Source organism: Mobula birostris, chromosome 1 (assembly GCF_030028105.1).
Source record: "Mobula birostris isolate sMobBir1 chromosome 1, sMobBir1.hap1, whole genome shotgun sequence".
Classification (NCBI taxonomy): Eukaryota; Metazoa; Chordata; class Chondrichthyes; order Myliobatiformes; family Myliobatidae; genus Mobula; species Mobula birostris.
In genome coordinates, this window is record NC_092370.1 from 27,354,975 (window position 1) to 27,374,482 (window position 19,508).

The following is a 19,508-nucleotide window of genomic DNA, read 5'->3' on the forward strand; positions in this document are numbered from 1 at the left end:
ACATCAAACATGTAATTATGAATCTTTAAACCGCTTTGTTGAAAGGCCTTATTTTTTAAAATCTCAACTTTTTATTACATTTTCTCCATCTCTTTAACATTTGTACTTCAGACACAGTTGCTCTGACAACCTATTGAAAGGCGCAAGAATGGGTTGGTTTTACATTTTACTTTGTGGCTATATGTAGGGTTTAGGAGTGTTAATAACACAGGGTCTATTTTCTAAGGAAGAATCTGCATTAATTTTGGAGTAGCACTTAAGTATGCCAAAAGTACATCTGAAACTGGAATCACTGCATGCTGAAACTTCCATCCACATGCACAGAGGGCCCTCACTTCAGAGAAAAGAATATTCAGCAGAAATTTGATTAACAAACTGTATCCAGTATTGGAGTGATTTATAAACACAAGAGATTTTGTAAATGCTGCAAATCTAGAGCAAAACACACAAAATGCTGGAGGAACTCAGCAGGCCAGGCAGTATTTATGAAAAAGAGCACAGCTGACGTTTCGGTCCGAGACCCTTCGGCAGGATGGATACAGGAGGATTCTGCAGATGCTGGAAATCCAGAGCAATTTGAGTGATTTATACTAGTACCAGGGAAAGGCCAAAATTGTGCGGTTGGACAGATTTTTAGGGAAAAGCTGGTATGGAAATTATTCAAGAGTGGTGAAACAATATTCAACAAACTAGCTTGCTAAGAGTTATCAAAGCATAGCCTGCAAGCACAGAGTGAACTTGCTGATAAATTCTGTGCTTGAGTTAGAATGCTGACTACGGAAACTTGCCTCAACACAATGAGAACAGTACTGCACACAGGCAACAATATTCTATTAATAGAAAATGGCAAGCTCAGTGCATATCCTGTGTTATTTTTGGGGGAGAATGAAAATTACCACTTTCCTTATTTTGATAAGTTTGGACATTTATTCTTGAATGTAGATATTTTAAGATTTGCACCTACAGTTAAACCACTACAGTGATAATTTTTACAGTCAAACACAGCATATATGAATATATTATCATTGCAAAAAATGACCATCTGTAACCAAGTAATTCTTTAGAAGTAATTGTAGATCTCTTGTCACAGTATTTGAAGTGATTTGCAGCAACCATTGCTTTGTAACAACACTCTGTATGTCACATGATGATCACTGACTTCCAGTGGTACTAAAAACATAGAACATAGAAATCTACATCGCATTACAGGCCCTTCAGCCCACAATGTTGTGCTGACCATGTAACCTACTCTAGAAACTGCCTAGAATTTCCCTGCCCCATAGCCCTCTATTTTTCTAAGCTCCATGTACCTATCTGAGGGCCTCTTGAAAGATCCTATTGTATCTGACTCTACCACTGTCACTGGCAGAGCATTCGATGCATCCACCACTCTCTGGGTGGAGAACTTAAACCTGACATCCCCCTTGTACCTACTTCCAAGCACCTTAAAAATATACCCCCTTGTGTTAGCCATTTCAGCCCTGGGAAGAAAGCCTCTGACTATCCACATGATGAATGCCTCTCATCATCTTATACACCTCTATCAGGTCATCTCTCATCCTCCCTCACTCCAAGGAGAAAAGGCCGAGTTCACTCAACCTATTGTCATAAGGCATGCTCCCCAATCCAGACAACCCCTCTGTAAGTCTCCTCTGCACTCTTTCTATAGTATCCACATCCTTCCTGTAATGAGGTGACCAGAAGTGAACACAGTACTCCAAGTGGGGTCTAACTAGGGTCTTATATAGCTGCAACATTACCTCACGGCTCTTGAACTCAATCCCATGGTTGATGAAGGCCAGCACACCATACACCTTCCAACAACAATATCAATCTGTGCAGCAGCTGTAGTATGGACATACTAGAAATAGGTTGAACTCAGTAAAGTTAATCTTAGAACATAGAACATAGATCAGTACAGCACAGAAGAGACCCACAATGTTATGCCAACCCAGCAAAAAAGTAAATTAAAAAACCCAAAAAATACACCCTCCTAACTACACGATGTCCATATCCCACCATCTTCCTCCTATTCATGCGCCTATGTAAACTTCTCCGTGGATTGTCACCTTGTCGTGGTGGAGAAGCTTGTGTGGTCCTGAGATCTTGAGAGCAATGCCGTCTGGAGCTATGCTTCTGGTAGGGTCACTCATGGTGGTAAGGTCGAGGGTGAGGTCCCTGACAAGGAACAATCCAACCAAGACCCCAGTGGTGGAACAGGCGGACGAAGTTACTTCAAACTCATCGACTGTGAAGGCGGATGAAGGCTGCAACAAATCCATCAGCTCCAATCGTCGTGGTTTCCATGCTATTGGAATCAGTTGATTGATTGGTGGAGTATCGTGTGCTTCTTGGAGTGCAACATCAAGCACACGTTAAACAAATACATGCACAGGCATCTTCGCTCTGTGGGCCACTTCTTCAGAACGAAGACCATCATCCTTGATCTCAAGGGATAGCCACAACAACAACAAAGATATAATTGAGATTATCACTCTTGAACCAGGAGATACAGGTTGCATTTAATAGACAAATACATAGAAGCTAGCATGCTCCTGTGAGGATGAAAGACTAGGATGGTAAAGTTCCAGAGAGCTGAATGATGAGCAATGTTGCCAAGTTGATAAGTAAGGTTGAAGGAGCTGAAATTGTACAAGACTTTTGAGGAAAATAAAGGAAGTAAGAGAGAACTTAAGCAAAATCGCCCATGAAATGTCTTTGGTAACCAGGATTAAACATGCCATGGTATTTTATATATATATACACTGAAAACAAAGGAGTAATCAGAGACTGAATAAGACTGCTCATGGACAATGGAGTGAATTTATGGTTGGAGTCAGAGTAAGTGGGTGAGCTACTAAATGAGTATTCACATTGACATTTACCAAAGGGAAGGAGATGAAGGATAGTGAATTCAGGGAAGGTTATACTGATATTCTCAGACAGAATTATATCAAGAAGGAGGTGATGATGAGACTCATGAAGATGGATAAGCCCCCAATGCCTGATGAGATATATCCCAGGTTTTTGACAGAGGCAACAGAGGTGACTAATAGCACCTTGAGAAAGATTTTGCAGCAGGTGAGGTCCCAGAGAAATGGAGAATAGCCAAGAAGAGGAATAGAGACAAACCAGGAAACTATAGGCTGCTGCGCATTATATCAATGGTTAGGAAATTATTGGAGAAGATTGTTTGTTCTACTCACATCTTAAAACACATTAGGGAAAGTCAGCAAGGCTTTTTGTGGGAGAAGTTGTGCCTTACAAAATTAGAACACATGGGATCCATGGACACTGTAGATTAGATTCAAAATTGGCTTCACCATGGAAGACAGAGGGTGGTAGTAGAGGGATGTTCTTCTGGAGATCTGTGAACAAGGTATTCCACAAGAATCAGTGTTGGGACCTCTATTGTTTGTGATATTTTTTAATGATCCTGGACAACTATGGGTCATTCGGGAGGCTGAGGAGTTTATCAACAGGCGACACATGGAGGTGGTTACACCTAAGATCCTGGACAATATTGCAGATAGCCTCATTAATAGGTTGAAGGTAACACAACAATTAGCAGAGTTGTGGAGAGGAACAAAATTGTTAAAGGTTTGAGTGGGAAAGAGACCAGCTAGACTTTTGGAAAGGTCGGGAGGTCAAATATAGGATAAGTAACTGGCAGGATCATTTGGAGCATTAATTTATAGAAGGGATCTTGGGCAGGTCCACAGCTCCCTCAAAGTGGCAACACAAGTGATAGGATATTAACACAAGTTCAGTTGATACTTGAACTGAAAGTAAGATTATAGTTAGCATTAACTTTCAAAACCAGTTACCCGAAAAGCTTTCAAATGTTTCAATTTCTTCTGACTTTCCTTCCAGCTTCTTTTCGTGCACCCATATTCCCACAGTCCCACCATTACACTCCTGATGTACAGCTGATTTGTTTTGAATCAATAAATTCTTCATTTAATTTTCTTTCTTTCTTTCCTAGTGAAATTAAATTAGAGGATAGACGAATGCTTCTCTTGCGGGATGTGGAAAGGCACGGAGACCTCCAGTGTCCCTCGTGATTGCACCTACAAGAAATGTATCCAGCTGCAGCTTTTTACAGATCGTGTTAAGGAATTGGAGCTGGAGGTGAATCAACTCCTGATTATTCAGGATTCTGAGGGGTTGATAGACAGGCGATACAGAGAGGTAGTCACACATAAGGTGCAGGATATAGGGAACAGGGTGATTGCCAGGAGTTGGGATAGGCAGCCAGTGCAGAGTACCCCTGTAGCCATTTCCTTCAATAATAGGCATACCGCTTTGGATACTGCTGGGGAGATGATCTAGCAGAGGAAAGCCACAGCAGTCAGGTCTTCAGCATTGAGTCTGGCTCTGTGGCTCAGAAGGGAAGGAGGGAGAAGAGGTGAGCTGTAGTGATAGGGGGATTCAATGGTTAATAGAATAGACAGGAGGTTCTGAGGATGAGAACAAGATTCCTGGATGCTATGTTGCCTCCTGGGTGCCAAGATCAGGCTCATCTTGGATTGTGTCCACAGCATTCATAAGTGGGGAGTGGTCAGAGGTCATGGTCCATGTCAGTACTGGTGACATGTGTAGGAGGTGTGATGAGGTCCATCAAAGTGTGTTCAGGGAGTTTAACACATGGCCAAGGAGATGGTGCAAGATTTTTGGATCATTGGGCTCTCTTCTAGGGAAGGTGAGACCTGTACATTTGGGGAACAACTGTACTGGAGGGGAACTAATATCCTTGTGGGAACACATGCTCGTGCTGCATCGGTAGGGGGGTGTGGGCGGCTTAAACTAGACTTGCAGAGAAATGGGAATCAGAGCACCAGAGGAGATAATGGAATGGTTGTGCGGAAAGATGTTGCTAAGCCTACAAAGTGAGAAATTGAAAGGTTGATCATAGTGGTACAGACTAATGTTTTGAGCTGTGTATATTTCAATGCAAGGATCCAACATAATCAGTACATAGAGGTCCCAAATGAGAGTGTGCAGTATTAGGGAATGAGACAGGGCAAGTGTTAGAAGTTTGTGTAGGGGAATACTTCACATCTAGTGATCTTAATGTCATTAGTTTCAAAATAATTATGCTGACAGATAGTTCTGGTCCTTGCATTGAGATCCTGAGTTGGAGAAAGACCACTTATGATGGTATCAAAAAGGATCTGGCAAGTGTGCAGTGGGACAAGACAAACTGAGATCAAAAGGATAGCAAGGGACATAACTGATCCTCTGGAAGATCAGTGTGATAATTTATGTGTGGAGCTGAAAGTGATGGAGGAAATCTTAAATGGACTTTTTACATCTGTGTTTACTCAGGACACGAATGCAGAGCCTATAGATGAGCGGCAAAGCAGCAGTGAAGTCATGGACCCTATACAGATTACAGAGGAGGAAGTGTTTGTTACCTTGAGGCAAATTAGGGTGGATAAATGCCCAGGACCTCACAAGGTGTTCCCTCGGACCTTGTGAGAGGCAGGTGCATAAATTGCAGAGGTCCTAGTAGAGGTATTTAGAACGTCCTTAGCCACAGGTGAGGTGTCAGAGGATTAGAGGATAGATAATGTTGTTCCATTGTTTAAGAAATGCTCAATGAATAAGCTGGGAAATTACAGGCCAGTCAGTAGCGGGTAAGCTTTCGGAAGGTATTCTAAAGGACTGGATAAGGAAGTATTTCGATAGGCATGGACTGATTAGAGATAGTCAACGTGGTGTGTGCATGGTAGATCATGTCTAACAACACTTTTTGAGGGAGTTACCAGGAAAATTGATGAAAGCAAGGCAGCGGATGTTGTCTATATGGACTTTATCCAGACCATTATCAAGGTCCCGTATAGGAGGCTGCTCAAGAAGGTTCAGTCACTCGGTGTTCAAGATGAGATAATAAATTGGATTAGACATTGACTTCATGGGAGAAGCCAGAGAGTGGTAGTAAATGGTTGCCACTCTCACTGGAGGTCTGTGACTAGTGGGTTGCCACAGGGATTGGTGCTGGGTCCATTGTTGTTTGTCATCAATGATCTGGATGATAATATAGTAAACTGGACTAGCAAGTTTGCAGATGACACCAAGATTGGGGCCATAGTGGACAGTTAGGAAGGCTACCAAAGCTTGCAGTGGGATCTGGACCAGCTGGAAAAACGGGCTGAAAAAATGGCAGATGGAATTTAATGAAGAAGCGTGTGAGGTGTTGCACTTTGGGAGGACAAAACAGGGTAGGATTTAGATGGTGAGTGGTTGAGCACTGGGAAGTGCAGCAGAATAGAGGGATCTGGGATTATAGATCTATAATTCCTTGAAAGTGGCATCACAGACAGATAGTGTTGTAAAGAAAGCTTTTGGCACATTTACCTTCATAAATCAAAGTATTGAGTAGTACAGGAGTTGAATGTTAAGTTGAAGATGTATAAGATATTGGAGATGCCTAATTTGGAGTACTGTGTGGAGTTCTGGTCACTTACCTTTAAAAAACCGAATAAGATTGAAAGAGTACAGGGAAAATTTACAAGGATGTTGCCAGGATTTGAGGACCTGAGTTATAGGAGAAGGTTGAATAGGTTAGGACTACATTCTCAAGAGTACAGAAAAAAGAAGGGAGATTTGATAGAGGGATACAAAAGTGGCAGGGTGGAGATACGTCTCTACCAAAGGAGGTGTAAGGCACTCCTTCCTCCCGCTAGTCTGCCGGTTATCATTGAGCAAGGTGTAGTACAGGGTTTTGTGAAGCCATGGGAGTAGGTGGCGTAAAGTTGTATGAGCAGCTGGTGCATATCACAACTCCTGGTTATGAGACCATTGATGCCAGGCAGACGCCAGTAATGATAATGGCTGGGGTCATCAGTCTTGTAAAGACACTGCTCAGAAGAAGGCAATGGCAACCCACTTCAGTAGAAAAATTTACCAAGAACAATGATGGTCATGGTTTTATGGCCAAAGGTGAAATGTTTCAGGGGAATGTAAGGGGGAGCTTCTTCACTCAGAGGGTGGTAAGAGTGTGAAACGACCTGCCAGCGGAAGTGATGGATGTGGGTTCGATTTCAACACTTGAGAAGTTTGTAAAGGTACATAGTCCAGGTGCAGGTCGAAGGGAGTAGACAGATTTATAGTTCAGCATGGACTTGATGGACCAGTGACCCTGTTTCTGTGTTGTAGTGTACTATGACTCTAAATCACAGTGTAATTCCAGTGAATAGTGCCTGAAGATTAACAGACTCAAAGTGCATATGAATCATTCAGAGGGATTGAGTATGTAAAACTGAGAGATGCTTTAGAGAGAAGCAAAAATAAAATCAGATCAAAAATGGCTGAAGTTTCAAGCTTAAAGAAAGAACTTAGTCAATTTCTTTCACATTTGGGAGGTAGTACTTAAAAATGTTCTTTAGTTTCTCTCTTCACAGCCTGATGGAGTTGTCTCTTCACATTTTACCTAATCACTCTCACTTTTTGTGAGAACTAGTATTTGAATGTTTCAGGCCCATCGATCTCACATGAGGCTGTTTAACAAGGTAAGGACTGTGGTATTACAGGAAAGAGATCAGCATGGATATAAGAGTGGATGATTGGCAAGAGGCAAAACGTTGGAATAAAGAGGAGCCTTTTCTGGTTGGGAGCTGGTGGCAAGTCGTGTTCCGCAGGTGTCAGTATTGGGTCCGCTTCGACCGCTTCTTTTCAGATTATATGTCAACGATTTGGGTGATGGAAATGATGGCTTTATGGTCAAGTTTGCAGATGATATGAAGATAGGTGGAGGGGCAGATAGTGTTGAGGGAGTGGAGAGTCTGCAGAAGGAGTTTGACAGATTGGTAGAATGGCAAGGAAATGGCAGATGGAATATAGTGCAGGGAAGTGCATGCTCATAAAATACACTTGGAATAAAGGCGTGGACTATTTTCTAGATGGGGAGAAAATTCAAAAATCGGAGGTGCAAAGGGACTTGAGAGTCCTTGTGCAGGATTCCCTAAAGTTTAATTTGCTGGTGAGGAAGGCAAATGCAATGCTAGCATTCATTTTGAGAGGACTAGAATAGGAAGCAAAGATGTTATACTGAGGCTTTCCGAGGCATTGGTCAAACTGCATGGAGTACTGTGAGCAGCTGTGAGCCCCTTATCAGAGAAAGGATGTGCCGGGATTGGAGAGGGTCCAGGGAGGTTCACAAGAATGATTACACGAATGAAAGGATTAATGTATGAGAAGCGTTTGAAAGCTCTGGTCCTGTACTTGCTGGGGTTTAGAAGAATGAGGGGTGATCTCATTAAAACCTATCAAATATTGTAAGGCCAAGACAGAGTGGATATGGAGAGGATGTTTACTATAGTGGGTGAGTCTAGGACCAGAGGGCTCAGCATCAGAATAGAGGAACGTCCATTTATAACAGAGATGAGAAGGAATTTCTTTAGCCAGAGGTGGTGAATCTGTGGAATTCATTGCCATGGATGGCTGTGTATGGCAAGCCATTGAGAATATTTAAAGCAGAGGTTGAGCGGTTCTCGGTTAGTCAGGGCATCAGAGTTTGCGGAGAGAAGGCAGGAGAATGGGGTTGAGAGGGATAGCAAATCAGCCATGATGAAATGGCGGAGCAGACTCAATGGGCCAAGTAGCCTAATTCTGCTCCTATGTCTTGTATCTGAGGCCATTGCATTTTCCATTAGACAGACACGGCAATGAAGAGTGGAAAACAACCGTGAACTTCTCTCCTCCAAGGGTAGACAACTGTGGGTTGTCGAAGTTCCAAGTCTGTGCCTTCGCTAACACAGAACTTCTGATAAAACTGAAATGTTCTCCATTACTCTTTAAAGAGGCCAATGGAATTGCTTGATATTTTCATCATTTTCTGCTTTTTCAAGCCTAGATTAGGTCTCTTTCAAAGAACCTGAGCTTGAAGCATCTTCCTACTGAGGCCTCAAGGGGTAGGGAGCAAAATAATGTGAGATGACAAAGAGCCTGTCATTATTTCCTGAAGAGAATCACCACTCGGTGTAGGGCAGTGTAAAATAATGAATGATATTGGGCAAGGATATGGATCAAGGGGCAGGTAAAAAGGGTTGTACCGCAGATAGTCATGCTCTGATTGAATGTGGTGTTGATTCTAATAGTTAAGCGACCTATTCCTATTCCCACTGCCCTGGCACTGATGTTAACTGCCAGCTAGCCATCAAGAGAGGTGCTTGGCTAACTCATATTGAATAAAGCAGATTGCTTTGAAATGATTTAAATGCCTGTCAGTGCTTTCTGAAGAGAGTCAGTGTTCAGGAGAATAAAGCAATGAACAGACTGAACATTATACAGTTCACAGAACTCCTTTCTTTATTATCACAGCTTGCTCACAATGACATACATGAAAATACCACTAATGAAGATTAGAATAAGCAGGCAGCATCCTTCTAGGTAATAACTTTAACAGCTGGAACAGATTTGTAGGTTTTGGGTGCTCGGTGGCCTTACTTGGCACAATTCCCCCTCCGTCAAAAAGACCAGCACAAAGCCCTGCTCATAGATCAAGGGGATTCGAACAAAGAGAAAAAACAGACCATGTTGCTTAAGAGTGAAAGGTCAAGGTCAGTGCGTGTTGTGGAAAATAGAACTGAGAGTTCTGGTTTGACGTTGACACAAAGGTCACTAGCACCATTGACTACCTGACCTTGATGTTCCTCAGGTTCTCTCTCGATGAGTACAGAGCTTCCAAAGGGCTGATCTAGTAAATGTCAAATCAGTGGAAGGAGACAACATAAAGGACATGAGGCAGGATGCAGTAAAGTATGAAACAGCTTGTATTATGCATACTCAGATCATTAATAAAACAAAATATGGGTAATTACAAAACAAGACCCAGGTTGTGTTTCCACATCAAGCAAATCCTTTTGCAAATTGATTGGTTCTCATTTTTCTTTGTGTATTTTTAAACTAAAATTTTAATTATAGTACTTGATTTATTGATTTTCTTAAACCATTTCTTATGACCCCCATACTAATGTATCACTATCCAGAATATATGGGCGGAAGGCTTGATTCAGGATGGTGAAATGTATCAGGCTGCGGCTTTCAGCCAGAGATCTCTTCCCGAAGTTCCTTGTTCCTGCGGACCTCTGTAGCATGCCTCTCCTGTGAGGATAATGAGACACATTTACAAAAGCTATTATTTATTGACTAAGGAGAAATAAACTGAAGCAAAGAATGAATTAATAAAGCAATTTCAATGGACAATTCCTGGACTATTTGACTCTTATGTGAGTAGCTATTTATGTAATCTATTTCATTGGCAGTAGAATTGATGCTACTGCCAGCTTAGAGTAGTCAATAGATCACAACACGCCATTTACTCTATCACAAACTGGCCCCATTGTTAATCTCAACTGAAAGTGAAAAAAAAAAGCAATTTCTGGGGATGCTAGAAATGTGAAATTAAATGGAAATTGCTGAGATTACTCAGTGGGCAGGCAACATGCACTGAATGAAAAACAGAGTTAACATTTTGTGCCAATGACATGAAACTCTCTCATCATAAACCTTTTTATTTCACATTCTCAGCATCTGCAGAATTTTATTTTTTTGTCTGTGATTCATGTACAATTCCTGACGTGGCCAAAGGTGGCACTGTAGATTAAACTATGCTTCAATGGTGGCCCTTCTTATTCAATAATACTGTGATTCTGTAGGAATGGACTGTCCATAGTTTGACAATGGCTGGGGGTTTAACTACTCTGCTGGACACTGCCTGTTGCAAACAGCAGTTTAAAAAAAGAATTTTGTCCCTCCTGATATTGTTTATATGTCATATGCTGTGGAGTTAATACATATGAAGAGTTTCTCAGGTTAAATTTCTGAGAACACTAAACATTTTTGCATTAGGTATGATCACAGCTACAGACAGGAGATGTTTGAAACATTTTTTTACCGTGCCCATGGTCTGTTCTTCTATCAAATTACGGTATTGCTTGCACTGTTGTAACTATATGTTATAATTTTGTGGTTTTTGTCAGTTTTTCAGTCTTGGTCTGTCTTGTGTTTCTGTGATATCACACTGGAGGAACATTGTATCATTTCTTAATGCAGGCATTACTAAATGACAATAAAAGAGGACTGCGTGTCCTCATAATCTAATCTAATCTAATGTTTTATGATGCATTTATCTTAGTTCCATCATGCCGCAGAAACAGTTTATTTCGAAGGATTATCTTCATCTCATTGTGGACAATGGCAATAGAGTCAATTTTGGACCAATGTTTCTCTGCATTATTGCCCTTCTTAGGGTTATGCTGAGTGTTGTGCATTTAATATTTAAGTAATATTTGAGTAATCTTGTGTATATATGTGTGTGTGTTGATTAAGCATTCTTGTTCATTTAAATAATTCATTCTGGGTTATATGCATAAATACATAAATTGCATACATCATTATGCTACCATATGATACGGTGTGCGTCTCGCTTAAAGTAAACCCAAAGTTCGCTTCACAATTCGGTCTCCCCTGTCTTCCTTTGAATTAATTTAATGTTTTGAAGTTACGAAGCATAACACTGCGAAGTGACTAATTTCAGCAAGGGTGATTGAGCAATGTGTCGTTGAGGGACTGTTGTCAGCTGTCTTTCACAGGTTGTCTATTGACATTTTTTGGCTATTTTAAAAACAAATATCAACGATAATATTTGTTAACTTTTACAAATTTGGGATGTAGGCGTTGTTGTCAAGATAAGCCTGTCCCTCATGGCCCGTTTGGTTCTGTTACAAATCCAGCAGTTTGTTTACTGCAACATCTGTCTCCGATCCAAGCTGTTGCTGCAAATCAAATTTGCTCTTGAATTTAATACAGAAACAATGTAATAAGGTAAGAAAGGAAAGAGATGTGGCATCACAGGACTCTGCAGCCCCTTTATCATCACTTCACACTTTCAAGGCCAGAATCTGGGCCTAGGGATGTTCTGTCTTCCTTCCTTTCAAGAAAATGCCTCCAGAGGCGCAGTTTAAGAGATATTGATAGTCTGTGCTCAACAGAGGAAAGGGGAACTCTTTATGTACTGCTCATAAATATGTGCCAGTTCCATTTTGAAATATGGCTACATCCTGGTTGAGCTTGACTAAAGCCTCACTAGTATTTTTGTTCAAAATCCTCATACTTGCATAACGATGTAGAATGAGACCTTTTGGCCCATAAGTCTCACTCTGTATTCAAGAGCAACAACTTACATACTTTCCCTGATACCTATTCCATCACATATGCTCATTCACAATCCCCTGTCACTCACTTACACTAGGAGAGAGTTACTATAGCCAATTAATCTAACAACTTAACCTGACACTCACTTGCACGCACAATTGGATAGCATTCCAATGTAAAGCCCCTGGAGGTTCTCATTTCTATGTACTCCCTGAATAGCTGTGATATTGTGAAATAATTTCCTTATTGCCTCTGATATTGCCATTCAATCAATTTGTAGCAATGAGAGTCAACATTGTATTTAATGTTTTGCTAGATTGGTCTGTTTCTTTTAATTGGTAGTTAGATTTAAATTATTTAACTGTACTATTGACACATATGGCAAGGAATCCATTTTTTTGGAAGTTGCTGGTTAATGGAGAATTTAAGATGGGTGGTTATATGGGAGGCAGGGTCTGAGGGTTGGCACAACATTGTGGGCCGAAGGGCCTGTACTGTGCTGTACTATTCTACGTTCTATGTTCTTAATTTGGAAAGTATGGCGTGGCTACAGTATTAGTATTAGGAGACAGGAACAGGCAATGGGTAGTTTGGCCCTCCCACCTCTTAGTTACTGGGGCGGCACGGTAGCGTAGTGGTTAGCACAATGCTTTACAGTAGCAGCGATCCGGGTTCAATTCCCGCCGCCGCCTGTAAGGACCCTGTATGTTCTCCGCGTGGGTCACACCCGAGTGCTCCGGTTTCCTCTCACAGTCCAAAGATGGTCAGTAGGTTAACTGGTCATTGCAAACTGTCCCGTGATTAGACTAGTGTTAAAATCGGGGGTTTGCTGGGCAGTGCGGATTGAAGAGCCGAAAGGACCTACTTCAAGCTGTATCTCAATCAGTCAATCAATCAATAAATAAAAGTATTCAATGAGATCATCGCTGATTTATCATCTCACTCAATGTCACTGCTTTTCCCCCAAAATCCTTAAAATTCAAAATTATAAAAAGGTGCCAGATTTAAAATTAACAACCGGACTAGCAATAAATTCCATGAGCAAAATAATTCCACATTACTACTTTGTGTGGAAGTGCAGCTGAATGACTAGGGTGTAATTTTCAAACAATGTACTGTGGTTCTAGACTCTCCAGCAAACTTTACTGATTCTCCTTGAAAATATCCATCAAACCATCCCGTAACATTTTAAACTCAGGCCAATGCAATCTCTTACAACTGTAATGTAATCTCTTTCCAATGAAACTCTAAATCCAAATTTACACTGCATTGCTATCAAAACCAGTGTATTCTTTCTACGGAGTGGTGCCTAGAAACTGCTCGCAATTCTCCAGGTACTGTTTAACTTTTGAACAACTGAGGCATAACATACCTTTCACTCATTTCTCTATCTCTCAAATAGATTAAGGCTACTATTCCATTAATTACAATGACAGCTCTTTTTTCACACCTTAAGCATACCAGAAAACATGCATTACTATTTCATAAGGGCAGTGAATAGCTGTGGCTCCCACCAGGTTCTTGCAGTGCTCAGTATTTCCTCTCCTTTCTGATTCCTCAGCATTGGAAAGCAGGGAACGGCTGCAGCATCTCATTGGCTGAAACAGTCATTGACTCCTTGGGGCACGAGATCTTGGAAACTTTTACTCCCGGGCCCTGCTTTCATCTGGTAGTTCATATTTTGATTGAAACTGGAGTGAATCACTGTAGGCATTGTGAGGAGGGAAAAATACCACTGAAATAAGTCCCTAATTTCTTTGGGATGGGTGGCTCTCCTGTGCCTGAATATAAAAAACTAAATACCATTGGGGGGTGGGGGGTGGAAATAGCCAATAAAAGTGGACCTAACTCTTACCGCACTTTTACCTTACCCACCCCCATAATTCTTGCCCAATGGAACAATGGTCAAGGCTGGTTTAATTTGATCTCTAAACGACGTTCTTTAAAAAAATCCAAACATACCAGAAAACACAATATTCCTTTAAGATCCAAATGTACCAGTGAGATTTTCTAGCCAGCCAATCCTTGCTTTCTTAAATGAAAAAGCACAGTTAGCTGCAAAGAAATGGCAAGAAGAGTATGGGGAGATACATCAACATTCAGCCTATTGTATCTGGGAACACGAGGAATTCTGCAGATGCTGGAAATTCAAGCAACACACATCAAAGTTGCTGGTGAACACAGCAGGCCAGGCAGCATCTTTAGGAAGAGGTACAGTCGACGTTTCGGGCCGAGACCCTTTCTCGGGACTAACTAAAAGAAGAGCTAGTAAGAGATTTGAAAGTGGGAGGGGGAGGGGGAGGGAGAGATCCAGAATGATAGGAGAAGACAGGAGGGGAAGGGATGGAGCCAAGAACTGGACAGGTGATTGGCAAAAGGGATATGAGAGGATCAGGGAGAAAGAAAAGGGGTGGGGGGAACCCAGAGGATGGGTAAGGGGTATAGGGAGAGGGACAGAGGTAGATAAAGGAGAGAGAGAAAAAGAATGTGTGTATATAAATAAATAATGGATGGGGTATGAGGGGGAGGTGGGGCATTAGCGGAAGTTTGAGAAGTCAATGTTCATGCCATCAGGTTGGAGGCTAAAGATGACGCCACACTCAGGTTGGAGGAACACCACCTTATATTCCATCTGGGGAGCCTCCAACCTGATGGCATGAACATTGTTGAAAGGATGGGAAATATTTTAAAACAGTTATGGAATATTTCAGTTTATATATAAAGATTGTGATGAAGTAATTGCTGGCCAGTAATACAGTGGATTGAAAATCAACCAAAAGCTTTCCCGTGATCCCTTTCCACTGAGATGGTGGAACTAATGAGAGGAATTTTTGTCATAGACACCGGTAATCAAAAGTTATTTTATATTTACCCTCTCACGGAGACGTTCCATAAGAGCAGCTAAGTGAGCCTCGCGGTTTTCCTTGTTCAGTTCCATCTTTATGATCAGTTTTTCCTCTGCAGACCTGCTGAAATTGTTGTTCTCTTCCATGGCCTTTTGCAAGACCTCTCGCTCATGCTCTCTCTTCTCTGCGAGCTGCTTCAGAATCTGGGCCTCCTGAGACTGCAATCAACAGAAAAGACATCAAACTTGTATTTATGCATTACATGTGTATGTTTGTATATACACGAGTGTGCGTGTGCACACAAATGCATGCACGTACATATTAGAAACAGTCCTCCAACGTACTCTGTATGCATTTCTACTTCTCTTTTAAATAATCAACCAATTTTCTGTGTGTTTTATATTATGTTTCTGATTGTGGCAATCTTTCTAAGCAGATCGTAAAATGCTATTAATTAGTTAGGGCAAAGACTTTGTCACAGAAATAGTCGCATTTATCAACAAAGGCAGAGAAAGCATGATAAAAGATAAAAATAGAAAACAGGAATGAGTTGTGTGAACAAATAAATCTCTAATTTATCTCCATCCTTTATACAAACTCATTAAAATTCATACTTTTTAATTAAACGTGCCAGGGAGAAAATATATCAGCAGGTTACAAAAGGAACACAATACAATATTCCTAACAATTCAAGTGCACTGTTTCATCACAGAAAGGCATTTCCTTGCTATAATCAGCAAGCACACACACGGAAAATGCTGGAGGAACTCAGCAGGTCAGACAACATTTATGGAGGGAAATAAAGACTATAACTGGGCTTTTTGTGACGAAGGACAAAAATCCAAGTACAATGGAATTTAAACAAAGGATTTCTAATAGAGTAGATGAAATGAAATTACTAAAGTAACATCAATGGAATATGTTTAAATTGAGTGGAGATTGGGGGTATTTGTGGTGAAAGGGCTGAAGAATAAACAAAGTAGCCTATGTGGAAATCATCAACTGAGAGAACAAGTTACAAGTCAACAAACTTACTCTATGGGAATATTACCAGTAAAAGTATAGTCAAGATAAAAAGGGAACTGCTATAAGATGAAAATAAGCTTGTGGATAGTTCTGGTGTGGAGTTTGTATGGGAGAGTGAAAGAACAATTAAATGCTTGTATTGAATTTCATATCCTGTGACTTCAAGGAGAAGGAAAATACAGTGACAAGTAAGACAACCCCTACAAACAAGGCGACAGTAATAAATTGGTAAATTATAAATAGGTTTTTACACTGGGCATTGGCACACATTTGAGCTAGTATGGTACTCCTATTCAGTCGATGCTAACACAAATAGTTAAAAATGAAAATGTATCTGCAAAGATATGTCTATAATAGAACCCTTAAGGGTGAGGGTGAGCAGCCAGAAGCCTTGGCACTGTAGGGTTCTCAGTGATATTAACTATAATGTTAACTGTTAACTGCTAATAATAAAATGGCTTCTCCAAAGTGTTATAATGAAATGGCTTCTCTGTAATGTTAACTGATGAGGTAATGTTCGTTGCAGCTGAAACGTTTGGGTTATAATTGTAGATAACAGGGAGTTAACCAATGGAAGTTATGTTATTCTATCTGTATGTGTGGGAACCTGAGTGAGTACGTGGGAAAGTTTGGTGAGGAGAAGCAAAGAGGGAGGACGTGCGGGAAGTGCCCTGATAGACCACCATAGTTGGTCCCAGTCCAAGGGTCGTGGAGTTCGGAGGAAATCGAATGGTGGACCAAAGATATTGAGTGAGCTCCAACATGTGCATGAACTGTATAATCTCTATTCTTGGCGCCTTTTTATTTTGTATTTTTGTTTCTCTACTAACCCCATAGTCACAGTAGAATTTATAAAGTGTAATCGTTTAAACGTACATTGTGTACTGACTGATATTTTACGTTGTGAGTTTGTGCCGGGGTGCATACACAGCATCTACGCAAATGTGAGACACAGTTTGGCGGGCAGACGGCGGTTTCCCCTAGACGGACGTGGGGTGATAGAGCTGAGTGTTACAGCACCAATGACATAGGTAGACAAGGTGAGGAGGTCCTGAAGAGAAATTTTAGGGAGCAAGGTAAAAAGCTGAGAAGCAGGACTCCTGGGTAGTAACCTCTGGATTTATGTCTGTGCCACATGCCAGTGAGGTAAGTATAGGATTACTTGGCAGGTGAATGTATGGCTAAAGAATTGGTGCAGAGGACAGGGGTTCAGATTTCTGGATCATTGGGATCTCTTCTGGGGAAGGTATGACCTACACAAAAGGGACAGGTTACACCTGAACCAGAGGGGTTCCAATATCTTTGTGGGCAAATTGGCTAGAGTTGTTAGGGAGGATTTAAACTAAATTGGCAGTGGGATGGGAACCGGAGTGATAGTACAGAAGATGAGGTGGTTGGTTTACAAACAGAGGCAATGTGTATTGAGAAGAGGCTGCTCATAGGGCAAAATTATAGTCAGCAGGATGAGTTGCAATGTAAAATGCAAACAAAATCAAAAAGAGTGAATACAGTACTGAAAATGTTATATTTGAATGCGAGCAGAATACGGAATATAGTAGATGAGCTTGTGGTACTGTTAGATTGGCATGTATGATATGATGAGCGCATACCCAAGCAGCTCCTTTTTGGGGAACTCTCTGCTGGAAGACGCTCGCATGGAGGGCAGAAGGAACATTACAAAGACACACTAAAGGCTTCCCTGAAGTCGCTTGACAAAGGCACGACCACCTGGGAAACGCTGGCACAAAACCGCCCTACCTGGGGCAGCCTTATCCACAAGAGCTGTCAAGCTTACAAAGCAAGGCGCACTGCTGAAGCGCAACGTAAGCGTGAGCTGCGCAAGTCCAGAGCCACCAGCGCAGCAACTGCAGTGCCTACACATGTCTGCCCAACATGTGCCAGGACCTTTCATGCCTGAATTGGCCTGACCAGTCATCTTCAGACACACCACATCCAGTCTCAAAGTGACTAATGGTGTCGAGGTCTTCATCGACGATGACAACGAACGAACATTACTATGATGTTGTAGGCATCACTGAATCATGGCTGAAAGAAGATTGTAGCTGGGAGCATAATGTCTGAGAACACACATTGTATTGGAAGAACAGGCAGGAAGGCAGTAGAGCAGCATTGCTCTGTTGGTAAAAAAGCAAAATCAATTCATTAGAAAGGGGTAACCTAGGGTCAGAATGTGTTCAATCATTGTGGATAGAGCTAAGGAACTGCAAGGGTAAAAAGACCCTGATGGGGCTTGTATACAAACCCCAAACAGTAGTAAGGATGTGGCCTACAAATGACAGCAGGCAAAAGAAAATGCATGCCAAAAGGGCAATGTTACGATAGTCATGGGGGACATCAATATGCAGGTAGATTGGATAAATCAGATTGGCGCTGGATTTCAAGAGGAGAAGTTTCTAGAATGCCTGTGAGATGGCTTTTTAGAGCAACTCGTGCTTGAGCCCACTAGGGGATTGGCTATTCTGGATTGGATGTTATGCAATGAACTATAATTGATTGAAGACCTTTAGATAAAAGAACCCTTAGGGGAAGGTAATCATAATATGATCGAATTCACCCTGAAATTTGAGAGTGAGAAGTTAAACTCAGCGAAATAAAGGGAATTGCATATTGAGAGAGGAGTTGGCCAGAATTCATTGGAAAATAACACTGGCAGGGTTGACAGCAGAGCAGCAATGGCTGGAATTTCTGGAAAGGCACAGGATATAAACATCCCAAAGTGGAAGAAGTATTCGAAAGAAAAGATGACACAACTGTGGCTAACAAGAGAACTCAAAGGCAACATAAAAACCAAAGGAAGGGTATATAATAGAGCAAAAATAAATGGGAAGTTAGAGGATGGGAAGCTTTTAAAAACCAACAAAAGACAACTGAAAAAGTCATAAAGAAGATAAAGATGGAATACCAAAGTAAGCTAGCCAATAATATTAAAGAAGATACCAAAAATTCCTTCAGATATATAAAGTGTAAAAGCGAGCTAAGAGTGGATATCAGACCACTGGAAAACAATGCTGGATGAGGTAGTAATGGGATCAAGGAAATGGCAGACAAACTGAAAAACTGTGGTGCAAGGGGTCTTGGGAGTCCTTGTGCAAGATTTCCTAAAGGTTAATTTGCAGGTTGTGTCTGTGGAGAGGAAAGCAAATGCAATGTTGGCAGTCATTTCAAGTGAACTAGAATATAGAAGCAAGGATGTAATGTTGAGACTTTATAAAGCACTGGTGAGGACTCACTTGGAGTATTGTGAGCAGTTTTGGGCCCCTTATCTTAGAAAAAATGTGCTGACTTTGAAGGGGGTTCAAAAGAGGTTCATAAAAATGATTCCAGGATTGAATAGCATGTCATATGAAGAATGTTTGATGGCTCTGGGGCTGTATTCACTAGAATTCAAAACAATGAGTGGTGACCTCACTGAAACATCGAATGGTGAAAGGCCTTGATACAGTGGACGTAGAGAGG

General features: G+C 41.3%; 1 protein-coding gene across 1 annotated transcript in view; it reads right to left on the reverse strand.

The window, feature by feature from the left end:
• Nucleotides 1-9,381: 9,381 nt before the first annotated feature.
• stmn2b (stathmin 2b) overlaps nt 9,382-19,508 on the reverse strand; it is a 47,466-nt gene continuing 37,339 nt past the window's right edge. Inside the window, exons 4-5 of the mRNA XM_072251841.1 lie at nt 15,032-15,223; nt 9,382-10,107 (exon numbers count right to left, since the gene is read on the reverse strand). Of these exons, the coding sequence (XP_072107942.1) occupies nt 10,048-10,107; nt 15,032-15,223 (252 nt within the window). The 3' untranslated portion in view covers nt 9,382-10,047. The remainder of the gene's footprint in view (nt 10,108-15,031; nt 15,224-19,508) is intronic.